Source organism: Amia ocellicauda, chromosome 3, assembly GCF_036373705.1.
Source record: "Amia ocellicauda isolate fAmiCal2 chromosome 3, fAmiCal2.hap1, whole genome shotgun sequence".
Taxonomy (NCBI): Eukaryota; Metazoa; Chordata; class Actinopteri; order Amiiformes; family Amiidae; genus Amia; species Amia ocellicauda.
This window is the reverse complement of record NC_089852.1, coordinates 30,719,087-30,743,414: the sequence shown is the minus strand read 5'-3', so window position 1 is coordinate 30,743,414 and position 24,328 is coordinate 30,719,087. Positions and strand designations below refer to the sequence as shown.

Below are 24,328 nucleotides of genomic sequence, written 5' to 3'. Positions count from 1 at the left end.
TACAGTGGCCTATAGGCAGCTTTGTTAGATAACTTCAGTTCACAGATCCCATGGTAACGACATAAGTCCCTCCCTCTCTGGGTAGTATCCTCTTTCTCAGATACCAGGGTTAATCTGTTAGGGCAGGAGTGGTCTTGGGGCTCTGCGGAGATGAGACCATGGCTGTAATGATGGAGTCCAACAGAGGAACGGCCACCAGACCTGCCTCCTGCGTTCCCTGTATGCGGCAGAAAGCCTCACTGCCGCACAGGGGTTTAGGGGGGCAGGGGAGGATGCCAGGTGACCCCAGGATGCCTGAACCTCGACCAAGAAGTCGGGCAGCAGGAGGAAGGCCCATGGAGGCTGCTGTGGGGCCTTGGGTCCTCAGCGCACTGAACAAGGACCAGGAATTCCCTGGTGCATTGGGAGGAGGAGGAGGAGGAAGGTCATCTCCCACTGTGGCAGACATGGCTGAGGCAGGCCTTTCCTACTCCGCTCTCTCGATTGCCTGTAGCGCCTCTGAGCTGGAGCCCTGAAGGGTGGTGCGTCGACGCTTCGATGGATATGAGCGGGACTGGCACTCGTGGCAGCTCAAGCTCCACTGTGGCTGGTGCAGGCGGAGGGAGGGGGAATGGTGTAGCTCGGGCCACTGCCTGGAGGTGAAGGAGCTTGATCACCTGGTCCATCCTGTCGTTCAGGCCGACCATGGCAGCATCGCGGGCCGGAGAGGTGGGGACTGCTTGAGTGACGGAGTACAGTGGTCTATAGGCAGCTCAGGTAGATAACTTCCATTCACAGATCCCGTGGTAACGACAGAGGCCCTTCCCCCTTTGGGTAGTATCCTCAATTCCAAAGATGTCATATCTGCGTTTCACTGTGTGTCACTGTGTGTTTGTGTCTGTGTGCCTGTATGGGAATGTATGTGCCAATTCAAAATAAAAAGCATGTGGATATATGGAGGCTGGACAGCTCAGATGGTTTGATCCTGGTTCTTATTATAAGGATTCGGACCCGATTCCCTGCCATAGTGACAGCCCATGCTTTTCTCATAGCCATAGGACTTGTCTGTCTTCATTCATTATCTGCATGATTACACCATGATTACAATTACCAATAATAACATTCATAATAATAAAAAACATAATCCTGAGAAAACAATTCGCAGTTCTTTGCATGCGCACAGTGTTTGCTTGACAAAATGGAAAGATTAAATCGGGCTTTAATTCAAAAGGGACCATTCTTGTATTGTAACTTAAAACTAAGGACACGCACAGAATTCTGAATTCGGATATTCCCAACAGACAGTAGGTTCATGTCAAATAGTAAACGCATCATTACAAAGTCGTAAGGGGGGAAACTCATACTCAAGAGAAATGGAAATGAGAACAATTTGGGCATTAACGGTGCTGGTTAACTGAATTCAGTCTGCGTTGTTTTGATTTAACCCCCCCACGCAGATGGACGGAAGATGCATTGCAATAGTGGGTACTGTACTCCGAAGATGCACGAAATGTGATCTGCTGCTACGCTCCCCATCTCCACTAGGGTGCGTTCTACTGACGGAGAAGAGGGAGGGAGAGAGAGAGAGAGAGGGAGAGGGGATGAGCTGAGGAAACGCAAGCAGTGTGTAACAGGAGAGAGAGAGGGAGGCAGGCAAGCAGGCATGTCAGCGGATAGCGAGCGGTGAGCGGCGTGCATCAACGTCAGTGCATTCAGCGGCAGTAACAGCGATGCGCTCCTCCAAGAATCAACATATGGCATTCATTCCTCTGTGCTTCTGAGACATCCCTAAAACCAGGCTGATCACATACGGGAGGAGGGGTAGAGGGGCCGAGAGAGAGAGAAAAAGACACACAGAGGGAGGCAGACAGGGGGAGGACTGCCTGGAATAATAAGAGAGCTGCCCGGGCTGAGTGCCGCTGGAGACGGGCTGTGCGCCGCGGCGAGATGCGCGCAACTGACCGCAGCGCTTCTGCACAGAAACCCGGTGGAGAGGAGGAGTAAAGCCTGCGCTGCGCACACCACAGCAAAACTACACTTTACAACAGACCAGCAAAACCAGCGGCAACAGCAGCTTAAAGTGGCGACTTGAAGCTACACATCGGAACAGTGGGGTTGGGGGTTTTTAGACGTTTTTCTTGCCCCTTTTGTCCGGCGAAAACTGCCCAAACTTTCCCAATGGCACTGATTATGGAACCTGTTAGCAAATGGACCCCGAGTCAAGTAGTCGATTGGATGAAAGGTAACGTTTTTCTTTATGATCTCTCACCAGAATAAGTGCTACTATTAATATGAATACTAATTACACATGCACGCACATATGGCACAGCAGTGTTGCGCTGAGATTTGCAGTATGTGGGTGTTCAAGTGAAGGTATCTCTATACAATCGGTTTGCTGAGTATCAGTGGTGTATATTGATGGGGAAATGTATTGTGTTGTTCTATGTGCTTTAACGCTATTCATATGAATCATGAGTTATTATAATAATTATTATTAATAATAATATTGGGTATGAATTGTGTCTCAGAAAAAGCAGGTATTGCTTTTATGGGCGAGTAGCCTAGGTTTTTCATCACTGCCTGTGTCACCTGCTTAATCTAGGAACAGGTGTTTATAAATGCGCAATAAATAAATAAATTAATGTTACACATCACCAAGATGCGTTGTCTACGTATCATTTCATGTAGCCTTTGCGTTGTAATTGTAATAGTGGGTTGCCCACGCATGCTGCCTCTATCTGTTATATTCGTACACATCTAAATCATTTTCTTTCCCTCCCTCTCTTTTCTTAGTTAAATGCTATCGATTGTCTAATTGACTAACTCTATCATAATTGCATCTCTTATATTTGCTTAATCAATCGTCCGTTGATCATACATTAAGACTGGCAAAGTGCCCACTGGCACCTTATCGCCTACAGGTGTGCAGGGAAGCTGCTGGAGGCTCTACAGAGTAAAGCACAGCCGCCAGTGGACGTCGAGTGGCATTAGTCGAGCGAGCAGCCGAGAGCAGATCCGGTCAGCCGGCCGGTACAGGTCCAGTGCCCTTGCGCAGGTGATGGAGAGCTCGGTGGCTCGTCGTGCGTAATCGCGGTGCTGTGACCCCCAAGGAAGCAGGAGAGCGGGGTGTTGTTGTGCGGATGCAGGAAGGGCGGATTGTGCGTGCTTTAAGGGAGATACGAACACACACATGAATGAAGTACAAAGTTACACTATACAAAGTGATAAACTAAAGCATAGTTTGCAGGACAGGACTCGTGACAGCGGGGGCTGCGCGGCGGGAGGTGCAGACGCGCTCGGACCACTGGCGCCCCTGGGGAGGCGTGAGAGGCGCTATATTCCCCAGAGCAGAGGCAGGCTGGATCTCACAGTGACAGTGGACGGTGTTCAGATATTTGTTACAAATAAAATACAAAAATACGCACCTCTTTCATAAAAAAGGTACTAGTTGTACTAGATACTAGAGCAGTTATAATTACAGAAGTTTACAGATAATTAGTCTGTTGTTTCAGCTCTGTTTAATAGCAAAATGGCTGACTTTCTGAGCCTGTTAACTTAGGAGGTTGTACTAGTTTTGAATTAAATTCTCTCTATTTTCATCTTGTTCAAATGATAAACAAATAAAACCCATATAAACATTGCACCATCACATCATGATCATTCATTGCCTTTAAAAAACTTGCCCAATGATATAATGCTGGCGTCAGAGAGAGACTGTGTGGCTGATAGAAGACAACTCCAGCCCCCCCCCACCCCCGTTTACAATTGTCAGATGTGTGATTAGCTATTAGAGCTACTTCAGTATAATGTCCTTGCCTGTGTGTGTACTCATCCCCAGTACAGCTCTTTGGAGAGAGAGAGAGAGAGAGAGAGAGAGAGAGAGAGCGCAGTGGTTTACCTGGAAGAGATCTGTACGAGTGGGTGCCCACAATGTAAGTAGGTTTGGTAAACAGACCCCGCTCTGCTGTGGGAGTGGGAGGGGGCGTGGGAATTCCCACACATGTGACACTCAAGCCTACTCTCTGAAAGATCCTGGCTGAGGCTGCAGGGAGACAGTGCGATGTGGTTGTGTCCACCTCCGGAGGTAATGAGATTACAGCTGTGGTGGACCAGGTTATACTTTTGACCTTCTGTGAAAAGTACACACACACACACACTGACACAAAATCACCCCACTCCTCGAATCACCGGTTTGATGGGTCTGCGTGGGAAGCATGTGTTGGAATGGGTGCGGGCACAAAGGATTCTTGGGAAACCCTAGACGAGCCCCCAAAGCCTTTGTTGTACCTTGGGCAAGGGTTTACATGGCGGGAGCTGTAGTTCTTTCACAGTCTGTCTGTCAGTAGTGGGGTCACATCATGTGTGTGGCCCTTTCTTGCCTTTGTTGCTGCTGGTGTTTGTTCTTTCTGAGTCTGTGACTGTCAGCTGGGATGGGCCTGCCCAGAGTATAGCAAGAGCAGTGCACTGTGAAACATGGGACACGGTGGACTCCCAGCACAGAGGAGTCTCTGCAGTGCAGGTGCACGGGGGGAGGCAGGGAGTGATGCAGTGCGAGTGATGTAGGAGATTCTTTCAAAATCCGAGGTGATTCTGTTCATTTGTCTGATTTGATTTATTTTTCACCGTGTTGAATCCTTAGCTGGCACTGGCGTGCAGCGAAAGTGCTCAGTGTGCGTAAGGACAGACAAACAACTCGCTGGTGTCCGAACGCAGAAGGAAGTCTGTCCTGGCAGTGGCAAAGGTTGCAAAAACACACAAAAAACCCCACAGAGATGCAGATGGTAAGTTTTTGACTCAGTGGCCGATGAAAATGGATATACACTGAGCATTTGAGTTGCCATTGAGTGGGAAGCCAAGAGGTCAGATTAAGAGTTGTTGGGCTTTATGAAACAATGTCACGTACAGCACAGTGCGAGCAGATAACAGCACCAGTCGCAGACATGGCCTAATGGCAGCCCTTGCCTGGTGGAGACCTGCAGAGATCCGAATCCCACAGCACAGCGTTTAATGAGTCTCCATGCACAGTCTTCTGGGAGGATTTATGTAACAGGGAGTTCTATTCTGAGTCTGTCTGCACTCCCGCTCTGTGCTCCAGAGGAGGGTGGGGGGGGAAATGACAGTCCTGCCCACGGCTCAGCTCTAGGTGTAGCTTCCAGTTCTTACTGTTAATGACTGTCAAGACTGTTACACAGAACCGCAGCCGAAATATTTGCTGTGCAATCTGTCAGGAACGTAAAGACAATGTTTGCAATTTAAGAACGTTAAACTTTCTGTAGGAGAAAAAAAAAAACGGATCTTGTTCAATTAAATTCTCCAGATGACAAGACAGAGAGAGTGTCGGAGCTCTGCTTCTGCGATGAATAAGAACTTGTGGGGGATAAAATCAAATAAAAAACACAGTGTTCTGTTTCCTTAGCGCCCACTTCTTGAACATGTCTGAATGTTGAGCCAGGAAATGGCTTATGAAGCAGAGTGATAAAAGAGGACAGGACTGCACATCCCACATGACTTTTCACACCAGTCGCCTGGTGACGCAGTCTGTCACAGAGCTGGGCCCTATTACTGGCACTCAGGGCTGTCTTATTAAAATGACCAGCCTTGACAGAGAGATCTAGTGTGTGTGTGACATCCCGCCACTTTGAGGTGTGGACCCCCGGTCTTGTGCGTGAAGAAGGGCCTGAGGCATACGCTCGGGCAGCAGGCTGATGTTTAGGGTCACTGGACAGTTGAGAGGAAAAATGAACATGCCCCCTGTATTTGGGGGAGCCTGTTTTAATAAGACAAAACTCTCTTCAACATCGCTGTCTTTTCTTTTTAAATGTCATAGTATTCAAACAATGCCTGTTATTGCTCCTATCATCCTGCAGTTTGTTTTCACTGGTATTAAAGATGCCATGTTCAGTGTCTCCCCTCTGTGGATGCAAGGCCAAATATTATTTTATTGGCATTAGCTTCTCATTTGGACACTCATCCGTCTTCCTTAAAGGCAGAAATAAACCCACCTGGCAGATGGAGATTTATGTTTGGTCGCCTCAGTCAACCCAGGGTTTTGTCAACTTCGAGGTCCCATATCAGGGAAGGTAATGCCAGTGTACAGTGTGGTACTAATTCATCTGCTGCTTTGTGATATTGTTGACTCAGTGTGTGTAATTTATGCTTCACTTGCAATATTTTTTCATAAACAGAAACAAATAAAGAAATCTGTCGGTAACTCATGCTAGAAATTCATCCTCGATTCTGGAATGATTTTCGTTTTGCATGTTGGCTGAATTTCTCATCAGAATTGGATTGTTTCTTTCATGTATTTTGATAGGTTTCACGCGCTTTGAATCCATGGTGCTGAAAAGCACAAAAAAACATCAATGGAGCTGAAAAGCACAAAAAAACTACTACGACTACTAATAATTAAAATAACTAAAAACAACTGATTGCATTGTTTAAGCAGTATCATATTAACCTTTAAGATTTTACTCCTGGTTCAATCTGCAGTGGAGTTGTTTTTGCAGATCTGTTGACTCACTAATTGGAGATGTGATTGAGGAGGCAGGCAGTAATGGGCTGGCAGTCCTTTGATAGTACTAGCATCCCATTCCACCAAGCTTCCCTCTTCCTGCTGGACTGTTACACTGATAAAGCATTCATGTGCTGTGGGCTGGAAGAGGCTAGTGGAAAGAGTTGAATCCACTGTAAGTACAGTGCTGGAAAGCTTTCTGTTAACATCTACAGTCCTCAGAACATGCCCTTTTTATTGTATAGTATTCTAATGTAGGTTTGTCAAACTCTCTCATGTTTCCTTTTCCTATTTTTATTTGGAACATTACTTTTGGGAAAGCAAGGTGATAGCACAGTTAATTTTCCATTAGGGATAACTGTTATTAGGGATTTTAGCTTTGCAGGAGTTGTGTTTGTCTGTTCTCAAGGGCTTGGGGTGATACAGTTCATAAAGTACCATATGAGTCTGTCTTGGAATGGCTAATAAAAGGTGCGTGCATGCGTGCGTGTGTATGTGTGTGGGTGCGTCTTCGTGTATGTTTTGTGCATGTGTGTTTGTGTGTGAGTGTGTGTTCTGGTTCCGCAAGGGATGTGGACATCATTGAGTGTAGCTCGGATGAAAAGCCAGGCCATTGGTACAGGCCTTATGCTAGCCTGTTAAGCCGACATAAAGTGGGCAGTGTGGCTGTCCTGACACATGTATGAATAATGGAATTTCCCTCAGAAGGGTGCCTGTTCCCCCGGCGACACGCAGAACGTGCGGAGTAGATTATCTTGGGGCCCCCTGGAGAGAATACCTGTCCGCTGCCTGTGAAGTGGATGGAAAACGTGTTTTCCTGTGAGACTGAGCAGCGTCTCTGCAGCTGTTGGCACTCGGCGGTATTGAATTTAACAACTCTTAAAAGCATGCCTTTGTTCAAGAGCCGAGCCTTAATGGAACTGGAAGTGTGTTCTCGGCTCCGTCTTGCCGCGCTCAAGTCTCGCTCGTTTGGAACGGTGATTAAAATTCATGGGGGTTTCGCTGAAATGGCGGTTTCTGAAGCTCTTGATGCTCGTGGGGACTAATGAACGCTGCACTTGTCACTGATGCAACTGAGAGGCAAGCGTGGCCCCCTGACTCAAAAAGCAGGTCAAGTCGTGCACACTAAAGTGTGTCCGTTCTGAGCAGTGCACTTGTCTCATAGTGCTTTACTACAGTGGGGGATGCAAGGAGCATAACGTAGCTTTTTCAATTAAGTACTGTAATGAAAATTCACACTCATGTTTTATTCACTATTAAAAAATAACAACAGAGAAACAAAACATAACAGAAATTTAATATATGGCGCATTGAAATGGAATTCTCTCCATGTCATATTTTCTTTTTTCACAATGTGTGGCAGTTATTCAGAGCTCAGTACATTCAGTGGAACCTGGATATTTATCTCTCCCCTCTCTCTCTCTCTCTCTCTCTCTCTCTCTCTCTCTCTCTCTCTCTCTCTCTGTGTGTCTCTCCCTGTCTCTCTCTCTCTGCTCCCTGCTCCCTGCGAGTGTGCTGTGTTTACCCTGACCTGTTCAGGAGAGCAGGGCTGTGAACAAGGCCATCAAGCTCCCTGTTAAGAGGGATAAGGGTCATGACCTTTTGAGCTAATGTTTTGAAGTTGCCAATCTGGCCGTGACCCCTCGCGACCCTCACGTTTGTTCGGTTGCAACTTAATCCTGAGTCACCGCAGAACGGTGGTCTGCAGCTGCCAGCGTGAGAAGCTGCGGTGGCTATATTTCACTTCCTCCCATCTTTGTTATGCTAAAGGATGATCTTCTGCAAAAGGGATAAACTTTTAATTACACAGCCGTATTATGAACACATGGGGTCACTCTGTAGTGCTGCCAGTTGAGTAGCTCAAGTGTGTGTCACTGCGCTTTGGTATCGTATAGTGGGGCTTGCTTTGTGGGCAGAAGGTTTCCGGTGGCTTGTGCACCTGACCTTTCTTTCCCACAAAGCAGAGAGAGACAGTGTGAGGAGAACGAGTTAAAGAGCTTGTTGACCCCTCCCTTCCCTGCCTCCCCCTCCCCCCCCCCCAGGGTCAGATGTGTGCCAGTGTGAAGGAAGATACAAAAAACTGCCACAGAAAACCCAACAGCAAGTCAATGACTATCCTGAGTCTGAGCTCCAGATGTCTGTGCAGTTGGGGACAGAGACTTCGGCAGCACAGCTGTTGCTATAATTGGGCATTTTCCCACACAGATCTGAGCAGGGTAGTCCTAGGCCAGGCGTTCTGGCAGCTTGGGCATGTGACGGGCGAGACGCTGCCCACGGCCTCTGACAGCATGTTGCTGCACTTCTCGACTGACGGACTCTCAGCCCTGTGAGGCGCTAACTCTACGAGCGAGCCAATGGACAGCTGTCTCACTAACTGGATGGCCATCGAAGAGTCACACTTTACCCTGCAGTATGGTAGAGCACGCTGCCACAAGGCTTGTCATGCAGTGCAACACTGCAGGAAGCACGTGAAGGACAAGGCCATGAAGTACTCTGCGAACAACTGTTTTTGTATTATTATAATTTTTCTTCTTGACCGCTGCCCCAGTGCCTTTGATCATTTATTCACACACCCTTATAGGTGTTGTTTAATTCCAGAAGCTGCTGACAGACCAGACTACAGAACCTGTCTGGCCATGCCGTCATCTGCAGGGAGGAGATGTCAACCAGTGGGACAACCACACACCATTAGAAATGCTCAGAGTGTGTGTGTCTCGCTGGTGCATGCAGCCGGGCGGCGGTGTCAGTGGGGGTGTGGAGAGGGGAGGTCGGTGTGTTGTTGCTGATGATGCCCATACAGTGGAGCTCTTTTGGTGTCCTCCTCTGGGACTGCCATTGTTGCCAGGGTGTCTCTGGTCCGGGTCGAGCTAGAAATCAGCGCATCAGTGCCCTAGTTAGCCCGCCCTGTCAAGTGCGGTTAGACCACTGTGGCCGCGTCTGAGGCGCAGCCGGGTGTCGGAGCCTGGCCTTCAGGGAGCAGGAGGCAGAGCGGCAGCGTGGCGAGGCTTTCGTTTGCTCGGTTCCTCTGATTAAAAGGTGACATGCCGTTGACATCTCGGCGTGTGGATTTTCAGCAAGGCGGCACGTGATCGCCTGCCAGCAGACAGAGGCTCTCCCGGGAAGGGGCAGCTTTCCCTGCTAAATGACTGACAGGCCGACTGAGTGCCTGCAGCAACCCCCCCCCCCCTCGCGTACGCCGTGGATGAGAAGCCCTGCGCCAAGCAGCCATTTACCTGGATGGTGTAAACAGTTGGATGCTGGTTTCCATGTCTGTTTAGCTGCTCTCAAGTCCAGCTACATGCGTTACGTTTTGCTTCAGTCTTTTTGAATGTGTTTAATATTTGATAAACTGCGTTGTATGTTACAAACGTCCCTGCATCCTGTCAGGCCTCGTGCGTAGCAACCCTAGCAAGCTTCATCCACTGGGGATTCTGTAATTGCTGCTGTTTTTTGCTGGACTGCGCAACTTATTTCATATTCGGTTTCCTCTAACGCAACCTTTTAATGTATTTGTTGCTGAATGTAAGCGGTCGTGGACAAAGCCATCAGCCAGATAAATAATAAATATGCGGTGAAACCGAAGTAGTGTCGCTCTCTCCGTGTCCTGGAATACCCTGCCATGCCAAACACGGGGGACTTTGGGTCGGGATGACGTTCCCATTTGCACTGCTTCAGTCGTCGTGGCTGTTGTTGACTTCCGCATTAGAAATGTTGCATTCCCACCGTGCAGAACATCAGTGTTCATTAGGTACGCTCGTAAATATGCAGACTGGTAAATTAGGATTGAAAGGCTGGTTGATTGTGCTCTGAATTTGATCATTTTTGGTTGAGCACAGTAGATTGGCGCAACTCCATTTTTTTTTTTTTAATATTATTTTAGAATTAAAAAATACACGTGAAATCGCCTTTTAGATGGAGCTTGCTGTGACTCGGCACTCTTCAAAATAAACTCATAATTGCAGCTATTGTGTTTTGCTGAGTATTATGTAATGTGATTCTGGGGGCATTTGGATGTTCTTAGAAGATTGGTTTCCTCCCCTGATAAATTTTAAATTTCACAAGAGCTCTAAAGCTTCATTATTATCTCACATATCAACATAGGATGTTTCAAGATATGGTCCTTAGTTATAATGAGGTGACCTTGTTTCACTTCACTTGGATTGCAGAGTTTCCTTCTACATACTGTAGCATGTAAAAATCACTGATTTGACTTGCTTTATATGTCTCTCTCTCTCTCTCTCTCTCTCTCCCTCTCGCTCTCTCTCAAGCAGCTTTACTTTTAATCAAAAGCTGTTTGGGCTCAGGGTTTTTTAAAAGAACTTGTGAAAGGAAAACCCTTGGTAGATTTAAGTTCTTTCCTTTATGAATATCCCCAGGTCTCAATCTTTCACTTATGGTGGGGAGACAGTGCTCTTGGCGATGTTGGGATGTGTGCTTTGTTCCTCACTGTAGCCGTGGGATTTGCAGAGTTTCTCCCTGGAGTACAAGGTGGTGAGGTCTGGGGCGTGAGCTTGCTCTGTGCTGTGTGTGTGTGTGTGTGTGTGTGTGTGTGTGTGTGTGCGTGCGTGCGTGTGCGTGGGTGCGTGCGTGGAGGAACAGTTTGTTGTGGGTTGTGGTTCTGTGTTAAGTACAGCTGTGCCATGTGGGGTTCGTGAGTTCTCTCGGACTCGGAGGAATGCTGCATAGCTGTGGGTGAGGAAGGATGCTAGACACAGCTCTGCATGTCTGAATGAGAACAACAGACAGTGATCAATCAAGCTGATAGACTTGCACCACATCACGAGTCAATAAACTTTATAAATCATTATAAAGCAATCTGCATCTTCCACTTTTTGCAGTTTTGATCTATTTGAGTTAAAACGGACATATTCTCCTTTTTTACAATTAATCTTTTAGGTCTGGATTATTAAAATGCAACAGTTCAATTCGTAGAAAACTAAAGTAGTAGACTTGTTTCTGCCAGTAGTTGATATTTCTAAGTTAGTAGCTGTTGAAAGAGGTTAAATAAATAAATACACAGACACGCTGCACTGAATGTGACGGGGTGTGTCTCTGTCGCCAGTGTGCTCTAACCGCAGGGAGGTCTGTGAGAAGGGGAATCTACTGTGACATCACAGGGTGGAGATCTTCTTTCCACAAATACTGCCGTGCCTGCGCTCTGCCTCTGTGCCTTCACCCTGCCCTCCCCTCTCACTGTTGCCACTCCCTGCCTGTGAGGATGCAGGGAAAATAGGTTTTGTTGATGGATCTCAAGTTTTAACAGTTAAGAAAGCAGCAACTTTGAGATCCATGCAGTAGTTTCTTGTTTTCTTTGTGTACACCGCATTCTGTTTGCTTTGCATTGTCTACTTATTTTAAACGGAATTGAAGACAAAGTCAGCGTGGGCGTGTGCTCCCGTCAGGAAATGGGACCTTACCTAGGCACCAAAGGGGGTTTCTAGTTTGCTTGGGTCTCATTCAGAGTCTGTATGAGCTTCATGTTCTCATTTGAAACCATTGCACTGTCCCTGGCCCTCTTGTGTATTTATTTAAATGTATATTTAATTATTTGTTTAATGTGCCCACTCCACTGGTAGCTTGGTCTGCTCAGTGCATTGTGTGAGTTTTAACGCGGACTCCTACAGCTCTTACTGCAAGCTGCCTGCTATCCCACCTCACTGTCCCGAGGCTTATCCACTCTGTGGCTGTGGCTGTGGTTGGCCGTGGGAATGTGCGGCCTGTGAAGGGAATGAGGATTTGTTGGGTAGCCATTGCACGGTTATCAAATACATTGAAATTGTCATTATTATTGTTAGCCCAAGGGATGATGCGTTCCTACTGTCCTGTCTTACTGAACACCAAACCTGTAGAACCCCGTTTAGGCCCCCATTCATAGTCTAGGGCTCTGGCTGAGTGAGCTGCTTTGCTTGCACATGGGCAGCTCCAGGCAGAATGCTGCAGCCTGGTTACTGGGGCACGCGGGCGAGCATCTCTCTAATGCAGTGTGTCAGCCACGCTCGCTCCATGCACAGAGAGCAGCAGAGTGTGTGTGTGTGTGTGTGTGTGTGAGTGAGAGAGAGATAGAAAGTGTGTGTGTGTGTGTGTGAAGGGGTCCCATGGCGATTTAATATGCCAACCATAATGGGGCTCTGGTTTCCTGGCTCTGAGTGTTTCTCTCTCCAAAACCACAGGGATTAAATCTCTGTTTTCTGGCCACGTTCGACACAGGTTAATAAATTGGTGGTCTGAACCTCTGTGCTTGGCTTTCCATGCTCTGGGTGTGATTGACTCGGATAGAAAGCCTACCCTCATCCTTTGAGGCCTTGGAGGTCTGATGGTTAGGTTGCTGTGTTCTCACTGGTTTTGTGGGGATGTCAGGAAGATGCCTTTTCCCCCCACCTGGTGCACCTGGAGCCCAGTCGGGATCTCTGATGAGAGCAGGGAAGTGGAACTGGAATGCTGGGTCTCTGGGAATCCCACTGGAGACTTAGTTAAATGTTCTGGGTGACTGAGAGGGACCACTGTTACAGGCACACAAGGAAACCCACTATGCTGCTGCGAAAAACAGACTGCCACAAAAAACAAGAGAGAGAGTGAGAGCGAGTCTCCGCATCTTCTTTTTGTGTCTGATTCCACCCTGCCTGCGGTTCTGCAGTTATAAATCTGCGCTCACTGAGATTGTGAACCCAAGGAGATGGCGCAGGGGACAGCGGGGGGCCTCCCAGTCTGTGAGCTGTCAGTCAGATCTGCAGCTCAGATGGAGAGGTTGCGGTGTTGCCTTTGTTAATAAGAAAATTGAAACTAAAATGTATTTTTTCCCTCTTTTCATTGGGTTTCCCATAATTCTCCACTACTTATTTTTTCTTTTGCTCTGGCGTCCCGACAGGAAATCTTTAAAGGACAGATCCTGGCTCTGTGACTCATCTGGTTGGGTTAATGCTTTCTTAATGTTATGTCATGTTATCTCTGTTTTAAATTCAGTCAAACAATTTATTGCAGCGATTGAACATTATAAACAAGAGCTTCTATTTTTGCCCTCTGTTATCTGATATTAAATCCATTCATTAACTTCAGCGCTCGTTTCAGATTAGGACCGCCCCTCCCTTAGATGTTTGTCTGAGTAAATGCCCAGTCTGCTGATGCCAGAACAATGAAGTGGTTTTGCTCTTCTGTATTCAAAGTATTTCATGCCGGTCTCCAGGGCTTTCTGCACAGCCTGGTCTGTGTATATCTCTTACTCATGAAACATTAATGGCATATTTTGAGTGACAATTGGCAGGGTGAGGCAGACCCGGTGAAGTGTCCTCAAGTATTTCACTTCCAAAGCTGACTGGTTGTGTTAGGCTAAGCTTTTCAACTTCCTAACATAAATGAATGAATAGTATAGGGGTGTGTGTTTTCTGCTTATTGTGCCTTGGACTGCGCCCCAAGGAGTCTTGTTAACCGTGTAGGTGCAAGCGGACATCCTGTTAGCTTCACAGGGTTTTGATAATTGATTTCTCCGGTCAGTCCCGGGGTGACTCTGTGTCTCAGTCTCTCAGTTGCCTGGTCATGTCCTCGTGTGTGCATTTTCTGCATTCCCCCAGTTAAGATGGCTGGAATTTATTTTAGCCTTGACATGAGTGCTTCTTTTTTAGTTGTGAGGTGTTTTTCAAAACATGTTTGACATATAGACTGTATGTAAAACGCACATTATTTACAGTTTATTTTCCAATATAAATGTATACTGCTGAATAATCTGGGCTTAAACAGAGGATAAGATCCCGCATGTTTCCTGACCAGGCCTCTCAGTTCTGTACTGGCCCACCAGCAATCTAATCTCTCAGGAGAGCCCGTCTGCTGCCAGCGTCTCTCCCCGAGATCGAGGCGAGTAACAGATGTTTCATAAGCCAGCTGCTTCTCTGTTGCACTTGAACATGAGAGATCATAATGCGCCATGCGTGCTTCTCCGTGCTCAGTCATGATCCCTGAAGGCCGGGGGCCACGGCCTGGCGGCACATCCATGGCGCGATGCGTGTGCAGGGAAAGGAAGCAGCACTGCCATCTGCCCATGGCATCCTAACTGAGCTCTCGCTTCTGAACATCAAGGTGCCGTGGATTCGGTTTCCACAAAATCAAACACAAAACTTGTGTATATATATAAAACATAAGGCGGAATTTAAAGTAGAGTCTGCTTTCTAGTTCTCAGTGTCTGACCAGACAGACACACAATAAATAACACATACACTAGTGTTAGTTTGGATATATATAGTTTCATGGGAAGAAACATTTTGTGGTCATTTGCTTAAAGTCTTCGTTCATTTTTTTTTGGTGTGAATCAGAATAATTGCGTCACCGGATTATTCATCAATGCTTTCGTATACAAATGTTCAGTTTGTTAACACAGATACAGTACCCTCGTGTGTGTGTGTGCCCATGTATGTGTCTCTGTGTCTCTGCGGGGCTGTGGAGCGTTTACATGAGAGGAAATTTTACCAGTACTGTAAACAGGGGCCTGCAGGTCAGTGTGCAGCGTACTGTGCTGCTTTCTCCTGCAGTCCACAGCACAGCACCCACAGCTGCCCGGCCCCCTGCCCCCCTGCCCCTCTGGTCGGCTTGCAGCTTTGCTGTCACACCGCGCTGAGACTGTCCAGCGTGGGTGTCTGGTTGGCTTTCTGTGATTTTCATTCTGTGGTAAGTAGGAGTGCTTAGAGTGAGTCATAGCTGAGTCACAGATCTGAAACCCAAGAGCAAATTCACTTTCGAAGCGTTAATTTGAAATTTCAAGGGCTGCCCATAGCTACTATCCAAGAGATGTTTATTCTTTATTTTACTTCTGCTTTCCTTTTTTTTTTTTTTTGGTAATGCATCAGTGGTTGACGGGGGCTTGGGCTTTCTTCATTTGAGGGCTTTTCTTGGCTCACATCATATATGTATATATATAAATTAATCTATATTAGTGGTTTATTAGCATATTAATTACATGGGCAAAGGATGAAGCACATTCTCAGTTTTGCATTGGAATAATGAACTAGATATGTGTTCTGTGTGGAACACCACTGGAATTCCGAGTTCTGGTCCCCAATTAGAATGCAATAGACTCGCCTACGGTGTCAGACCAAGATCCCATTGGGAACAACTGTGAGCTTGAAGCCCAGTGACTTATTCACAAAGCCCAGATTTCCCCCCTCGCGTTATCTGTAACCGGTCTTTTTTTCTGTAAATGCAGCAATTTATTTCTACCCTCTGTTGTGGGGTAGACGGGGGGTGGACGAATTTAGGGAGGAAGGGAGGGGGGTGATTCAATTCTGCAGACAAACCCCCAGTTCAGGCTTCTTCAATTCGCTGAATGCTGTGCATCATGCAGGGCTTGGGTGCTGCGGACCTAGCAGACACCGCTGTAGATTCCACTCCGTTCATGTATTATTTATTGATCTATTTAAATGAAATATGTGGAGTAATATAACAGGAAAATTATTTTCTGATTTCGTTACAGGATGGGAGAGAATTCATTACCGTGATTTTAGGCTTCAAAGGTGGTGGGGAGGGAAGGGGAGGGGGCAGCTCATTTGTAGTGTTTTGGGCACTTGTTTGTTTTCCTTATTCCTTAATTGGGGCCCTTTGAAGTTTCTGGATTCAGTCTAAATGCCCGTGTAACTGCAATAGTCTGTAAAAGTTTTCACAATTAAGTTTACGTTTCTGTATATCTTGATTAAGGAGACGTATCCAAGCTGTCATTTTAACTTCGTGAAAGGAGCATCGCTGGGTGTGGCACCGCTTGCGTTTCAACAAACACGCAGAGAGGCCACTTTTCACGCATCTATTCCTTGATATTTCCTTCCAAACACACGTGTTTTCTGCACATCTGGCAGCCAGAGTGACTGTCGAGTCATGGGCACACTGGTGAAGCACCAGTAAGAAACCTCGATTAAGAAGTCACTGAAGCAGGCACAAAAAATAGAAAGAAATTGTGATCGAAAGCCCAATGATTAAAAAACGGGGCCCTGTATTGCAATAAAGGGACGCACAGAACATTACAATTTAAAATAAATGAAGTAGGGGAAACCAAGTAATGGCTGTTTAAAAATTCAAAAGCCCCTGGCTGCGCCCTTCTAGCGTTGTGGCAGCGCGGAGTGAGGGAATCCCGATCAAATCAAACCCACAGCACCCCCACACCCCAGTGAGAAGCTTTCATCACTGTGGCACTAATGAGATGTTTATTGCACAGGAACAAGACTTGTGTACAAGTGCCCGTGAAACACAAATACACAAATAAACAACAATCAAATCGATTTTCTGACTTACCAGGCATTGGATTATTATTATTTATTATTATTGTTGTTTTTGTAGTTATTATTATGATAATTATGATTATTGTTGTTGTTGTTTATTAGAATCGAAAACATTTTCAGAAATATGTACTGGGCAGGAAGCTGCACTCCAGCAGCAATCTCACATTGCCATGGTCTCAACCTGTTCACAGTAGTGCACTTTTCCTACATTTTCCCCTTCCTGAACGGTGCCTGAAGGAGCAGGTTCTTTACGGCAGCTGCACTGATTACCCCAGCAATAGCAGGCAGACAGAGATACTATAAAGGAGCAGTGCCGGGTCACGGTGGTCTGCTGGCTGCACAGTGGGGCTGAGAGCTCCCTGTGCATCAGGAAAGAGCTCCTTACGTATTACTGCCCCCCATCTCTCTAGCAGCTTTGTATAATATGATACATTGGCCTGCTGGTGGTTGAGATCAGCCCACAGATCAGCTGCTGTACTGCACCACAGCTAAACTCAAAGATTAACTGCTGTTTGTACGTTTTTTATTATTCTGCTCCTTTTGTCTACTGCAGTGCTGTCATATAACAACATAAAAAAGAAAAATCAATCCGTGCATTTTGCTTATTCACTTTTTTCCCTCATTTGATTCCTTGTTTTCGCGTGGTCTAAAAGGATTTAATCCGCAGAGGGATTCTTCTCACAGACAGAATGGATGGACTGTGGATTCATTCTAAGTACTTCAAAACTTTTTATTAAATAAAGAAATAATAATTGACGAAAGCAGCCTTGATTTATACTAAACCTGCTCCCCCACCTCCATGTTCCATTCCCACTGATTTCATCCCAAAACAACAAACGTGCCTCTTTATTGAGCAGCGGTCATGTCAGACAGTGACCGATGTGCTTTTCTTTTTCCTTAAGGTTAAAGACTCTTGGAAGTAAATGTGCCTGTAATTCTATGTTTTGCCGCCCTGCTGGCTAAACTAGCTGCCAGGATGATGAAGTAACCTGAAAGCCGATTTTTCTTTCCCACTATTAATCTATTGTGTGAGTGAGTGTTGTTTTGGGGGGGTTGGTTTGATCAGAGGTTGAGATAAAACAAGCGCGTTTAGGCGTGATGAAGACTTTCCTCGCCGCGCTGTGGGAAGTAAACAGAGTGCAGTGAAGGATGAATATCTCAAAGAAGTTTAATCCATCATTTGATTCAGACCTGTCTGGACCGCTTTACCTCAAAGCAAACTGGCATTAAAACAAAGCGCGTGGACAACAAGAGCCATAAACCCGAGCTAAATCGGTCTCTGTCGTTCTCTGTTTATTTCTAATGACTTGACAAAAGCAAGTCGATATCAAGATGAGCAGCCTTTTGTGTGCGTCCATATCTCAGGAAGGAGGAAGTGACCAACAGGAGAGAAAGATCTGATTAAAAAGAAAAAGATGTATTGGCGCGCTATGCTGTAACCTCACATGCTTTTGTATATGTTAAAATTTCCTTCTATTGAGGAGTGAAGAGGCTCAGAGCAGATCCCTGTGCTCTCCTTGTGCTCTGGTCGAGGCTGAATGGAGTCCAAGGACAGCCGACCCTTTGTGCAGGCCTGTGTATCAAACGGCCGTCCCGCTAAGGCTGCCCGAATCACAGCGTGTCCATTCAGAGCACGGTCTGCGTCAGCGGAGGATCGCGGTGCACAAGCTCATGCAGGAGCTCGCTGGCTATTGTATTGGATTGATTGATTGGTTGATTTGATTGATTCGTTAGCCGTTCTGTCTTTAGTTTGTAGTTTTAGCGTAACAGGGCTGCACAAAGGCAGGAATGCTAACCCAGGCCTGAGAGTTTCGCTCTGCACTCCCAGCATTCACCAGCAGCTCTGGGCAGATGGATGAGGAAAAGTTGTCCCTGTGAATGTGTTGTGTGGGGGGGGCGAACAAGTTATAACGCTGCCTTCTAAGCAAAGCAATTAATTCGTTTTCTGGAAGTGTTTTTTTTTGTTTGTTAACTTGCTTCCTCCCCATGTAATTTATGCTGCGTGGGCAGCAGACCAGACCGAACATTGATGCCTGCATCCTTTGAGGCGCTTAAGCTGTAATTTCAAATTTCATTAATGCTGGCGGTCCGTCCATCACTCACCGGGCACAGAGAACGGGGTGGCTTCGTTTTTCTTCCTGTTGACCCTTTTTCTTAATGCAGTGCATTCATGCATTGTTAAAAGGTGCCATTTATATTTGTTTTTACACAGTTTGCCTCATCACTGACCAGCAAGTGACAAGGAAAGGTGCTTTCAAGGAACCAGTGGCCAGCTGCAGAAAAGTAGTTTGAGTTCAGTTTGCTCTGTGTTTTCCTTTTTCTAAAGGAAAACCAAATTATAGTTTCATGCAATTGGCTACTAGGACACTGTGTGTGTGAGAGAGTTTGTGTGTGAGTGACTATATGTGTGGGAGAGTGAGTGTGTGTGTGAGAGAGAGAGAGAGAGAGAGAGAGAGAGAGAGAGTGTGTAGTGTGAGAGAGAGAGTGTGTGTGTGTGTGTGTGTGTGTGAGAGAGTGTGCCTGTGTTAGAGAGTGTGTAGTGTGTGTGAGATTGAGTGTGTGTGTGCATGGATGAGAGTGAGAGAGATTGTGTGTATGTATCTGTGTGTGTGTACATACATGTGTGAGAGTGAAGCAGTGTGGGTGCATGATTGTGTGAGTGTGTGTGTGTTGCCTGGGGTGCTGGGCGGGTCAGTGAGGAAGTTGGATGAGACAATAGCAACTCAGAATTGCCCTTTCACAGTGCCATCTCTGTACCCTGGGAGTTTGCCTTTCAGAGGCTGGACAGTGATGGATGAGGCAGATTAGCATAGTCCGCTGTCTTCTGAATAGAGACCGGCTCTGTCTCCCTGGGGAAGCTGCCAAATAATTCACTTTGGAGAATATGACCGCATCCTGAGTAATTAAGATGCAGTTATTACTGCGATTATTTATCAATTTGTTTGCTTATTTCCCTAATGAAAACATGCTCCCCTGTTTCTCTGTGGTGATTTTTAAAAATGCGAACACTTGGCCTAAAACATGACAGGGTGGCAGGGGCGGGGTGCAGGTGGCAGTGCTGTGACGTGGGTGGGTGGTGGGGCAGGTGGCGGTGCTGTTGTGAGGGTGGGCGGCAACAATGGTGCTGTGGTTCTTTTCAATGTGATCCACGCTCTGCTGCACTGTGGCACCCAGGACAGTCTGCGCAGGGAAAAACACAAGCAAATGTAATATTTCTACACATTGTGTAGATTAGCACTGGAATCGAGAAGCATTCATTCTTTTCACGTTTAAAAATAAAGATAATAATAATAATAATAATAATAATAATAATAATAATAATAATATAAATGGATAAATGAATAAATGAAATCTGTTCTTGCCTAATTCCACCAGTATAACTCATTGTAGTGCACATTTATGTGTAATGCACCCTCCCACACACGCACACACCCAAACAAACACACTTGTGCATCTCTCAGTGTATCTGTACTGGTCGGAGTGTGTCTATGGATGGCCAGTGCCCTGTTGCTGCTGCTGCTGGCTGGGCTGGGCTTCCTCCCGCGTGTTTGCCAGCCATGCTGGGGTGCTGTGAGAAGAGTGCGTGGGAGCCTGGGCCCGCGCTGAAGAGTGTAGTTCTCATTCTGCTGACGAAGCGTTCGTTCTGCTGCATCGGAGCGGGCAGGCTGCTGTTCACAGTTTCTATGGTGACAAGTGATGTGGTGTTGAATCGGCAAGCAGTGTTATTGTCCTTTTATGGGTGTGAGGAATTTTTAATTTGTATTTATTTATATATATCTATTTTAAATAGCTCCTCCCCTCCCCCCCTGGCAGATGAGAGAAGGTTGGTGGCAACTGTGAGACCCAGACCCCCTCACCCTCTTTCATTGAGTCCAGTATCAGCAACTGTTCTGACTTCTGTGGTGGCCGGCGCTGTCACAAAGAGCTGTGGGGTGAACTGTGAATGTCCCCTTCTTTCACAAAGGCCAATACATCTGTTTCTTAGTTCTTATTATGCTGTGTCATACTGTGCTGTGCTGTACTGTGCTGTGCTGTGCTGTGCTGTGCTGTGCTGTGCTGTACTGTGCTGTGCTGTACTGTGCTGTGCTGTGCTGTGCTGTGCTGTGCTGTACTGTGCTGTGCTGTACTGTGCTGTGCTGTGCTGTGCTGTGCTGTGCTGTGTCGTACTGTGCTGTGCTGTGCTGTGTCGTACTGTGCTGTGCTGTGCTGTGTCGTACTGTGCTGTGCTGTGCTGTGCTGTGCTGTGCTGTGCTGTGCTGTGCTGTGCTGTGCTGTGCTGTGCTGTACTGTGCTGTGCTGTACTGTGCTGTGCTGTGCTGTGCTGTGCTGTACTGTGCTGTGTCGTACTGTGCTGTGCTGTGCTGTGTCGTACTGTGCTGTGCTGTGCTGTGCTGTGCTGTGCTGTGCTGTGTCGTACTGTGCTGTGCTGTGCTGTGCTGTGCTGTGCTGTGCTGTGCTGTGTCGTACTGTGCTGTGCTGTGCTGTGCTGTGCTGTGTCGTACTGTGCTGTGCTGTGCTGTGTCGTACTGTGCTGTGCTGTGCTGTGCTGTGCTGTGCTGTGCTGTGTCGTACTGTGCTGTGCTGTGCTGTGCTGTGCTGTGCTGTGCTGTGCTGTGTCGTACTGTGCTGTGCTGTGCTGTGCTGTGCTGTGCTGTGTCGTACTGTGCTCTACTGTACTGTGCTGTGCTGTGCTGTGCTGTGCTGTGCTGTGCTGTGTCGTACTGTGCTGTGCTGTGCTGTGTCGTACTGTGCTGTGCTGTGCTGTGCTGTGCTGTGTCGTACTGTGCTGTGCTGTGCTGTGCTGTGCTGTGTCGTACTGTGCTGTACTGTACTGTGCTGTGCTGTACTGTACTGTACTGTGCTGTGCTGTGCTGTGCTGTGCTGTGCTGTGCTGTGCTGTGTCGTACTGTGCTGTGCTGTGTCGTACTGTGCTGTGCTGTGCTGTACTGTGCTGTGCTGTGCTGTGTCGTACTGTGCTGTGCTGTGCTGTGCTGTGCTGTACTGTGCTGTGCTGTGCTGTGTCGTACTGTGCTGTGTCGTACTGTGCTGTGCTGTGCTGTGCTGTACTGTGCTGTGCTGTGCTGTGTCGTACTGTGCTGTGCTGTGCTGTGCTGTGCTGTGCTGTGCTGTGCTGTGTCGTACTGTGCTGTGTCGTACTGTGCTGTGCTGTGCTGTGCTGTACTGTGCTGTGCTGTGCTGTGTCGTACTGTGCTGTGCTGTGCTGTGCTGTGCTGTGCTGTGCTGTGCAGACTGGGCTGCAGGTAAAGAGTCCTCCTGCCCTGAACTGCTGCCGTGTTGAGTGTCCCAGACTGTGGAGGAAGGACACCCTGTGTCAAGCCTGGGAACAGCGTGTGTAACCAGCTCCTCTCTCAGCTGCAAGGGTGTCCAGTGAGAGGGCTGACACCGCGGGCTGGCAACTGCTTCCCCTCTTTGCAGTAAAGCTTCATTAAAAATAATGCACAATTAATGCCTCTCTCAGTAGTGGCTCCATAATCGTGTTCAATCCGTAACTAAGCCTCAAGTCTGATTGTTGAAGTAATTCTGAGTGGACCAGCTCCACTGCATACAGAACAGCAAGCTGGTTTTTCTCTTTTGTTTTTTCTCTCTCTCCGGAAACAAAACAGAACAGACCCCTGGTTGAAATCACAGGGTTGTGTTCACAGAAGCGTGTTCCTCCCTCCTCCAGAGTCTGCCACATGTGTTTCGACAAAGGAAAAAAACAACAACAATACTCAACAGAAATAAATCTCTAACGCTCTGAAACAAAACTAAAAAACACATATTCAAACGACTCAGAGGAGCTCGCAAATCAGCCCCCTGGAAGATTTTGGCAACAATGGACAACTGTGCTGTGTCGTCATTGTGTTGTGACTGCGATGGCCATGTGACTGCAATGCCCCATCCTCTCCTGAGACACCAGTGCCTGTTTCCAGACTGATCTGAGTTGGGCAGCATGAACACTGAATACAGCAGCGGTGCTGTTATTGCTGTGTGTGAATCCACGACTGTGTGTGATCAGGAACACATCCTTGCGTTGCTGTAGCCTCACTAACCCAAATCCTCCTCGCCCAGCTCTGCACCGCAAGCGGCACAACACGACCCCTCACTTCTCCCTGTTCTGTGCCTATTTAAAGCCTTGCACACTAAAATTAGCTCTTTTATTTTCTTGTTCTTCTTCTCCTCTGACTGGCGTACTCCTGGGTTTTCCGTTTCCCCAGCGCTGCAAAGCTCGTGATAAAGTGCCCGGGCTAATTGCTGGGCGCCAGGGCTGTCACAGAGCCAGCCCCAGCCCGGAGCCCGCCTGTGTGCGGAGTGCTGGCTTGCCAGACACTGACTGATGGTATTTGCACAGCTGCTCCGGGTCAGTCACCATACCTCTTGCAGCCTGCTGGGAACAATGAGCGCGGTCTGCTGCAGCCTCCAGTCTTCCACGGCTGTGAACTTGGCGGTGTGAGGCCGGGCTGCGGCTCGGGTCCTTTCTCACGCTCGCCTCCCTGTTTGACTAATTCCACTGTTCTGCTGAGAGGGGCTGAGCCTGGGGGGGCAGGGCTTTTAAGAGGAGAGTAAAAGCTTGCAGAGTGATTGAAAGGCAAGGGCGGTGGGGGTTTGCTTGTGTGTCGTACTCTCAAAACACATTCTGTGCATTTAAAAACACTAGACACAAAACAACAGGAAACCTTACGGTAAATTATAATTATTCCTGTCTGGGATACGGCATCCACCGGAGTTTGTGCAAGGACCTCAGTTTGTCCCATCTTTGCAGAGGGCTCGTAGCCCTGTGTCGCTTAACTAAGTGAGCTAGTGCTGGCAACAACAGATACTGACAGCCAAGCGCGTGTACTGAGGAACGTCGCATTAAAAATGAATGTGCACATATTCACCGCTACTAAAATATTTATGGCAAAATGCATGTTCTCTCCATGTGGGGTTAAAAGCTCAAACTGTAATCAAACTATAGAAATGTGGCTCTTTCTACGTTGTTTGAGAGTGTGCTTCTCTGCAGTCTGTGCCGCCTCTACAAACTGAATCCTCAAATGTTTCTACGGTAAAGAGGCAGAATAAGGGAGTGCAGAATCAGTATGCCACCCATATTATTATTTCTATTCCATTTGTTTCTGAAATATAGCGTGTACTCCCGGCCAAATATAAATAAATATCCAGTCTATTCAAACTTTCCATGTGCAGTTTTATGGCCTAACAAGATCTGACTCGGTTTCTGAACCTGGGTGTTTCCCTCTCTCTCTCTTTCTAACTGTTGAAGTGTGCGCGTGTGTGTGTGTATGTGTACGCACATACAGGTCACAGGTGGTGCTCTGGCAGGATCAGAGCAGTGCTGGCGAGCGGCTCGGCTGCTTTGCGCACGGTCTTGCTTGTCATTGACCCCCAGGAGAGGGGGCTCCAGAGCGGGAGGCCAAATGGTGAGCTGTGAACAACGCTAATTCATCACAAGGGAATCTTCGCAGCCTTGATGTTGCGAGGACTGGGCTGTAGGTTTGGTGAAAGTGCTGTGATTAAAGGTAGATAGGAAAAGAAAAAGGAGAACAAAGCTCTCCTGCCCATTGTAAAGAGCAGGGATTATCGGGGGAGA

At 47.3% G+C, this 24,328-nt stretch overlaps 1 protein-coding gene across 4 annotated transcripts in view; it reads left to right on the top strand.

Moving 5' to 3' along the window:
• Window positions 1-1,627: 1,627 nt before the first annotated feature.
• The window catches only part of LOC136746497 (connector enhancer of kinase suppressor of ras 2), an 87,655-nt gene continuing 64,954 nt past the window's right edge, over window positions 1,628-24,328 (top strand). For all 4 annotated transcript variants that reach the window (XM_066699030.1, XM_066699028.1, XM_066699029.1 and 1 more), the window contains exon 1: window positions 1,628-2,221. In XM_066699030.1, coding sequence (XP_066555127.1) covers window positions 2,158-2,221 — 64 coding nt within the window. In that variant the 5' untranslated portion in view covers window positions 1,628-2,157. The remainder of the gene's footprint in view (window positions 2,222-24,328) is intronic.